Source organism: Esox lucius, chromosome 7 (genome assembly GCF_011004845.1).
Source record: "Esox lucius isolate fEsoLuc1 chromosome 7, fEsoLuc1.pri, whole genome shotgun sequence".
NCBI lineage: Eukaryota > Metazoa > Chordata > Actinopteri > Esociformes > Esocidae > Esox > Esox lucius.
This window is the reverse complement of record NC_047575.1, coordinates 40,748,005-40,756,635: the sequence shown is the minus strand read 5'-3', so window position 1 is coordinate 40,756,635 and position 8,631 is coordinate 40,748,005. Positions and strand designations below refer to the sequence as shown.

Here is an 8,631-nt window from a genome sequence, read left to right as displayed (position 1 = left end):
ATACACTCACAAACCTGTCCCCTCGGTATGTACACACACAAACCTGTCCCCTAAGTACATACACTCACAAACCTGTCCCCTCGGTACGTACACACACAAACCTGTCCCCTCGGTACGTACACACACAAACCTGTCCCCTAGTTACAGACACACACAAACCTGTCCCCTAAGTACATACACACACAAACCTGTCCCCTAAGTACATACACACACAAACCTGTCCCCTAGGTACACACACACACAAACCTGTCCCCTCGGTACATACACACACAAACCTGTCCCCTCGGTACGTACACACACAAACCTGTCCCCTCGGTACGTACACACACAAACCTGTCCCCTCGGTATGTACACACACAAACCTGTCCCCTCGGTACATACACACACAAACCTGTCCCCTTGGTATGTACACACACAAACCTGTCCCCTCGGTATGTACACACACAAACCTGTCCCCTAAGTAATAATGATAATAATAATATGTTTTATTTGTATTGCACTTTACACATGAAGGACACATCTCAAAGTGCTACATGTGCACAGATAAAACACTAAAACATAAGAACAGTCGAAAACAGTATAAAAACAAAATTATATTAAGAAAATGCAATAGAAAGTAAGTAAGTAAGTCTTCAGTTTATTTTTAAAAACCTCTAAAGACTGTGGCGACCTCAGGTGGTTGGGGATGGAATTCCACAGTCGAGGCGCAGCCGCCTGGAAGGCCCCATCTCCCATAGTGTGGAGTTTGGACTTGGGGGACCTGGAGTGTGTGGCTGTCAGAGGAACGGAGATGTCGGGTTGAATTATGCCTTTTGATAAGTTCTCTGAGGTATAATGGTGCACTGCCGTAGACACACTGATAGGTAAGGAGACATATCTTATACTCAATCCTGAGCCTAACAGGAAGCCAGTGGAGTTTATAGAGGATGGGTGTGATGTGCTCAGTTTTCCACACCCTCATCAGGACCCTGGCAGCGCAATTCCGGATGTACTGCAGTCTCTGAAGGCTCCTGCCAGGGATCCCGATGAGGAGTGCGTTGCAGTAGTCAAGTCTGGAGGAGACAAACCTGTCTCCTAGTTACATACACACATAAACCTGTCCCCTATGTACATTCACACAAACCTATCCCCTAGTTACATACACACACAAACCTGTCCCCTAGGTACATACACACACAAACCAGTCCCCTAGGTACATACACACACAAACCAGTCCCCTAGGTACATACACACACAAACCTGTCCCCTAGGTACATACACACACAAACCAGTCCCCTAGGTACATACACACACAAACCTGTCCCCTAGGTACATACACACACAAACCTGTCCCCTAAGTACGTGTTACACACAAACCAGTCTCCTAGGTACATACACACACAAACCTTTCCCCTAGGTACATACACACACAAACCTGTCCCCTAAGTACGTGTTACACACAAACCAGTCCCCTAGGTACATACACACACACATTTGTCCCCTAGGTACATACAGTGGGGAGAAAAAGTACTTGATACACTGCCGATTTTTCAGGTTTTCCTACTTACAAAGCATATAGAGGTCTGATTTTTATCATAGGTACACTTCAACTGTCAGAGATGGAATCTAAAACAAAAATCCTGAAAATCACATTGTATGATTTTTAAATAATTTATTTGCATTTTATTGGATGATATTAGTATTTGATACATCAGAAAAGCAGAACTTAATATTTGGTACAGAAACCTTTGTTTGCTATTACAGAGATCATACGTTTCCTGTAGTTCTTGACCAGGTTTGCACACACTGCAGCAGGGATTTTGGCCCACTCCTCCATACAGACCATCTCCATATCCTTCAGGTTTTGGGGCTGTCGCTGGGCAATATGGACTTTCAGCTCCCTCCAAAGATTTTCTGTTGGGTTCAGGTCTGGACACTGGCTAGGCAACTCCAGGACCTTGAGATGCTTCTTACGGAGCCACTCCTTAGTTGCCCTGGCTGTGTGTTTCGGGTCGTTGTCATGCTGGAAGACCCAACCACGGAAACGTTACTCAGTTTAACACAATGCTTAATGGTTTCTAGTGACATATTCCTGGCTAATAAGCTTTTAAAACGGCAATAGTCATACAGTTAAGAGATGCTATTTGTGGTGTCGAAAAATTTAATCAGAAACGTTACTCAGTTTAACACAATGGTTAATGGTGTCTAATGAAATATTCAAAAGTGACGTTAATGCGTAACAACATTTTATAATGTCAAGAGGCTATACTGACACCCTGTCAATGTATTGCTCTGTGGTGTAGTGGTTGCAGATATTGACTTACACGTGGGTGACCTGGGTTCAAAGCCTGGGAGTGAAACAACAATCCATGCTTTTTATTGCTGGCCGGCTGAACTTGCCTGGTTTCTTGTTTCTAAACTACCACCAACCCAATGCATAACCCAAAACACCTAAACCAACAGAGACACAGTCATTGGTTTGGAGTTTTTTTGTTTGATGTTTGGGTCATTGTTTGGGACTGTAAGTGAATAGTGTTTTGTTGTTTCTCATGTTTGCTGATTTCTCTGAACGCCAGACAAAGTAAGTGTTGAAGCAGCAGCTACGTTTTCTGCCATTCAGAGAAATCACCAAATGCATAACAACAAACTTAACACCTAACCCTGTACCCAATTGTTACTTTATCCTGAACCTGACAAACGGAATCTATCATCATTGGGACTGGCTGAATGTCCCCAACGGGTTACATTTTCCTGTTTAACTATCCCCATGGGGAGTGCCCACAAGGATATTAAACCTCCTGGCCTTACAGTTGTAACAGATTTTCCTTTGGGCCCAGGACATCAGGACTGTTCCCATCTGCAACCATCCCACCAACGTCTCCCCTCCTCCTGTAGGTCCATCCAGAAGAAGTACACCACGGGTCGACCCGACCAGAAGGACCTGAGTGAGAACCTCGCTGCCACCCAGGGGCTGTCTCACATGATCACTGAGTGTCAACAGCTGTTTGAGGTGAGGAACATCGGGGGGCCAAGCCTCTGAGAACCGCCTCCTTCAGGAGCTTCTAATTAAAGCCGAGTGTCTAACGGTGCTGGGCTGACATTTAAAGGTTACTCCTCTGACGTTTGCCAAGGTCGCTGTTTGGGTAAACACCAAGGATGTGGGCTCACGCATATATTACCTTCAGAAGTCAAAGGCGGTGCACTGTCCGTTTGGGACGCTAATTAACAAATCCAATCAGAAGATTGTGTATGCAGTACATCTGCGTATGCAGAAACAGACTCATTCAGATTTATTATAAGCTCATTGCTGTTTTGACTTATCAGATTAGCTCTTTTCTGAATAATTAAGTCAAAGTTCAAAATTGTACCTTCAACTGTACCAGCAATTCACTTCATAGCTGACGTTCGCTCCTGTTCAGATCCCAGAGGAGATGGTGAACCAGTCCCGCAACACGTACATGGAGGCCGAGCTGCTGGCGCCCCCTCTGGATGGACTGTGTAAATCACACGACGACGCCATGGAGGAGGAAGACGAAGAGGAGGAAGAGGAAGGCTCCTACCACTCTCACGTGGAGGGGCTGGTGCAGAGTCTGCTGAAAGAGGCCAGAGAGCGGACCAAAACCTGGGTGTCCCGGGCCACCTTGGACCACACTGAACTGGCCTGTAAGAAGGTGTGTAATCTAGTTTAGTATGGCCTGTAAGAAGGAGTGTTATTTACTATAATCTGGCCTGTAAAAGGATTGTAATTCAGTATAATCTGGCCTGTAAGAAGGTGTGTAATCTAGTTTAGTATGGCCTGTAAGAAGGAGTGTTATTTACTGTAATCTGGCCTGTAAAAAGGTGTGTAATCTAGTTTAGTATGGCCTGTAAGAAGGAGTGTTATTTACTGTAATCTGGCCTGTAAAAAGGTTTGTAATTCAGTATAATCTGGCCTGTGTGTAAACTAATATATTTTGTTTCCCGCTCACTGAGAATCACCATGGTGTTAAACTGTAAGGGAGCATCAAAAACTCACAAAACCATGGACATAGGAATTTATTTTTATTATTTTGTTGCCAAGGAAAGGTGAACCAGTTTTCGTGCTTCACCCTGGTCCGCCTCTGGTGTTTACACCGCCCAGAGTCATCTCATAATATATTACACATATATTTGAACACATTCCAACACCTGTGCATGTGGGTATGTCAATCCATCTCTCTCCTTCTCCTCCCTCTTTCTCCTTCCTCCTCACTCTCCCACCTCCTCTCCCTCTCTCTCTCCTTCCATCCTCCCCTCATCTCTTTCTCTCCTTCCTCCTCTCTTCTCTCTCTCTCTCCTTCCTCCACTCCTCCCTCTCTCTCTCCTCTCCTTTCTTTTTCTCCTTCCTCATCTCCCTCCTTCCTCCTCTTGTGTCCCTCCTTCGTCCTCTCCCCTGTCCCTCTTTCTCTCTCCCTGTCTCAGGTGGGGGACGGTAACCCCTTGCGACGGTGGCGGGTCAGTCTGGAGGTGTGTGCCTTGCCCGGCGAGGTGTTGGAGAGGCTGCTAAGGCAGCGCCCCCTGTGGCAAACAAATGTACTGCAGGAGAAGGTTCTGGAAACCCTGGACAGACAGACGGACATCTACCAGTACAGTCTGAGGAGCATGGCCCCGCACCCCAACACGGACTATGTCGTTCTGAGGTAAGTAAGCCCACACACACACACACACACACACAAACACATAGAGATGAAATCACTAATGACAATTTTGCTCTAACAAGTTTCTTCGGTGTGGCAGTCAGCACTCCCTGTGTCACTATCTTTTCTTCTCACTGTCTTAGTATTCTATTTTTACCTCACTTCAGCTTCCATTTCCCTCTCTCTCTTCACATCTCTCTTCTCATCCTCTCTTCAACCATCCCTGTGTCAAGCGTAGCTGCATTTATAAAGGTGGACTTCTTTTTTACGTAGTGTATCAAGGGTTTTATGTAATCTGCATAACCTCACCCACTTAGTTACTTCAGATTATGCCAGAGAGGTACCTCTGGCTCGCTGGGTGTTTGTCTAACGTTCATTATATGGAGTCATTCAGTTCGATTTGGGAGCCTTAAAGCTGTAATGTTTTGGTGGGTTTCAGTTTTCTGATCCTCTCTCCCCCTTTGTCTCCCTCCCCCCTCTCCCCTAATTTCTCCCCCACCGACTCTCACCCCCTATCTCCTCCATCTGTCTCCCCTCTGTGTCCCCACTCTCCCCCTCTCACTCTCTCCTCCTCTGTCTCTCTCTCCCCCTCTCTCATCCTCTGTTTCTCTCCCCCACTGTTTACCCCCCCACCCCCCCGCCTCTCTCCTCCTCTGTCTCACTCCCCCTCTGTCTCACCCCCCCCCCCCCCCAGGTCATGGCGTAGTGATGTGTCCAAGGGCAGCAGTGTGTTGGTGTGTGTGTCTGTGGACCATGAGGACAGCACCTCCACGGCTGCCGTCAGGGGGGTGGTTTTGGAGTCCCAGTACCTCCTAGAGCCCTCCGGCACGGGCAGGACCAGACTCACACACATCTGCAGGGTGGACCTCAAGTACGCCCTGGTTTCTGTGTGTCCTCTCTGTGTGTGTGTGTGTGTGTCTGTCTGTGTGTGTGTGTGTCTGTGTTTGTGTGTGTGTGTCTTTGTATGTGTCTGTTGTTATGTGTCTATGTGTCTGTGTTTGTGTGTCCGTCTGTCTGTCTCTCTGTCTGTTATCTGTCTGTCTGTCTGTCTCTCTGTCTGTCTGTCTATCAGTATGTCTCTCTGTCTGTCCGTTTGTCTGTCTGTCTATCAGTCTGTCTCTCTGTCGGTTTGTCTCTCTGTCTGTCTCTCTGTCTGTCCATCTGTCTGTCTGTTGGTGTGTCTGCAGGTGCAAACATGAAGGTGTTTAACATACTCTTTCATAAGAGGTGTCTTCAGATATTTCTGTTTACCTTGGCAACCCACATGGTGTTGCTATGCTCTACCGTTTGACCATAGCACAACACACCCTGGTACCTGGTATCTACACTAACCCATGACGTGTGTGTGTCATTGCTGTGTCCAGGGGCAGGTCTCCTGACTGGTACAACAAAGCATTCGGTCAGCTGTGTGTCGCTGAAGCCCAGAGGATCCGCTCATCCTTCCATCCTCCAGATTCCCCAGGCCCTGAGACCAAGATCTGAACCCGGGGTCCATGGCCTGAGGCTGGCCTACAATGCCTGGAGGCATGGCCTCATGGACCAGAGGAACCGAAAGAAGCTACTGAACACAGATAAACAGGACAGATAGAACCAGGGCATCTTCAAATCATGGCTCTATATTCGTGGACCAGGAACCTGGAATATAACAGCTGGAGTCATAAACATATAACCTGTAACATAAGGGCTAGACATATTGACCTGCAATCCTGGAACATAAGGGCCATGAATTTAGAAACTGAGAACTGTGAAAACAAGGAAGTAATTGACATATATAGTGGATTTTGGAACCGAAGCTCTAAAATTTGCGATTGGCAGAGCCATAATCTGGAACCAGCCACTTAGAACCAGGGATCAAGCACAGGCAATCTAGAATTGGGAAACAGGAAAATCAAACAATCTAGAACTTGGAACCGGGGATGTGGAAAAATCTAGAACTTGGAACCAGGGATATAGATGCAGTAAAAAGGTCATTGGACCACAGACCACTTGACTGATCTTAACAATATGTATATTCATCCAATCCATCATGATTTATTTATTATTACAGACCCAATATAAGGTTACTCACGGTCGATTTGGATCTATTTGACTGTTTTTTCATTGCATAACATTTAGTTCTTCTAAGGAAATTGTTCCTTTAAGATTTAGAAGTGACTTCTAAATGTTATCTCAGAAATGAGTGGCCGTAGTAGACCAGGTTGTTTCTAGCTGTAATGCCATTGTTTCGAGACAATGACATGAACACAAATTGAGATCATCACTCACACATGTGCACCCTACTCCGATTTGTACTACAACATAATGTGAAATATACAAAATGCTCCTAATGGTATGATGAGGGGATTCACAAGTTCATTTACCAGGGCATTGCCAAAGTTCATCAAAGTTCCATTTACCTTTTTTACTGCAGTTTGGGACTACCTGGAACTTGAAACCAGGGATATGAAACATTCTAGAACCTGGAACCAGGGAAGGGGGACAATCTAGAACTTGGAACTAGGGATTTGGGACAATCTAGACCATGGAACCGGGGATTTGGAACAATCTAGGACTTGGAACCGGGGATTAGGGACAATCTAGGACTTGGAACCGGGGATTAGGGACAATCTAGGACTTGGAACCGGGGATTAGGGACAATCTAGGACTTGGAACCGGGGATTAGGGACAATCTAGGACTTGGAACCGGGGATTTGGGACAATCTAGAGCATGGAACCGGGGATTAGGGTCAATCCTGATGAACCTGGTTCCTTTACATGTTTGTTGCTGCTCTTATCATTAGCATCACTGTCCTCTGAAACTACTATAATTATATTATTGATATTATTCATATCATCAGTTTTTTGTGTTAATTATATTATAAGTTGTATTATTAATGTTATTTTATTATCATGGCATCATTGTTGTTATATAATCATTATTTTGTAATCCTATACAATGTCTAGGACATTTATCCATTTCACTGCTTCTGGGAAGCATGTCTGTCTTACTGTGTGTGTGTGTGTGTGTGTGTGTGTGTGTGTGTGTGTGTCTGTGTATCTGTGTGAGTGGGCCTGTGCTTGTGCAATTGTTTGTTTATGTGTGTGTTTTTTGATTGTGTTTGTACACACAGTGTAAATCTGTGTTGCTTCCAATACATACAGCTGATTGGTCATCAGGACTTCCCTATCATAGGGATATGAGGTGCTCTGATTGGTCATCAGGACCTCCCCATAACAGTAAGATGAGATGCTCTGATTTTGTCATCAGGACTTCCCCTATCATAGTGATATGAGATGCTCTGATTGGTCATCAGGACCTCCCCATAACAGAAAGATGAGATGCTCTGGTTGGTCATCAGGACCTCCCTATCATAGTGATATGAGATGCTCTGGTTGGTCATCAGGACCTCCCTATCATAGTGATATGAGATGCTCTTCTTGGCCATCAGGACCTCCCTATCATAGTGATATGAGATGCTCTTCTTGGCCATCAGGACCTCCCTATCATAGTGATATGAGATGCTCTTCTTGGCCATCAGGACCTCCCTATCATAGTGATATGAGATGCTCTGGTTGGCCATCAGGACCTCCCTATCATAGTGATATGAGATGCTGTGATTGGCCATCAGGACTTCCCTATCATAGTGTTATGAGATGCTGTGATTGGCCATCAGGACCATGCTATCATAGTGAGATGATAAATGAGATCACATATAAACACCGGCAGTTGGGCTCAATTCCTAGTAAATTCCAGTCATTTCAGGAAGTCAACAAAAAAAATCTAATTTGGAACCGGAATGTAAATACAGTTCTCTTTCTAAATTGACCAGGATTAAATGGATTTGGCCCAGACCCTGGTGATTGTGCCATGGGTCACCAAACTGTTTGCTGTACCGTACCATGGGAAGGCAATCGGTTAGAAGGCTGTGGGGTTGCTGTGGCGCCACTAAGCTGTAACAGTGCTAAAGTGTTGCCATGGTGTCGACAAACTCCATGAGTGCTGTCAGTGGGGGCAGTG

The 8,631-nt window shown here is 45.5% G+C and overlaps 1 protein-coding gene across 3 annotated transcripts in view; it reads left to right on the top strand.

Moving 5' to 3' along the window:
- Nucleotides 1-7,920, top strand: part of LOC105011176 (stAR-related lipid transfer protein 13) — a 67,375-nt gene extending 59,455 nt beyond the window's left edge. For 2 of the 3 annotated variants that reach the window (XM_029120876.2, XM_029120873.2), the window contains 5 exons: nucleotides 2,875-2,989; nucleotides 3,399-3,650; nucleotides 4,420-4,637; nucleotides 5,329-5,505; nucleotides 5,999-6,116. In XM_029120876.2, coding sequence (XP_028976709.2) covers nucleotides 2,875-2,989; nucleotides 3,399-3,650; nucleotides 4,420-4,637; nucleotides 5,329-5,505; nucleotides 5,999-6,116 — 880 coding nt within the window. Of the gene's footprint in view, nucleotides 1-2,874; nucleotides 2,990-3,398; nucleotides 3,651-4,419; nucleotides 4,638-5,328; nucleotides 5,506-5,998 lie in introns of all 3 variants that reach the window. The other variant, XM_029120874.2, reaches the window with a different exon arrangement.
- Nucleotides 7,921-8,631: the final 711 nt, after the last annotated feature.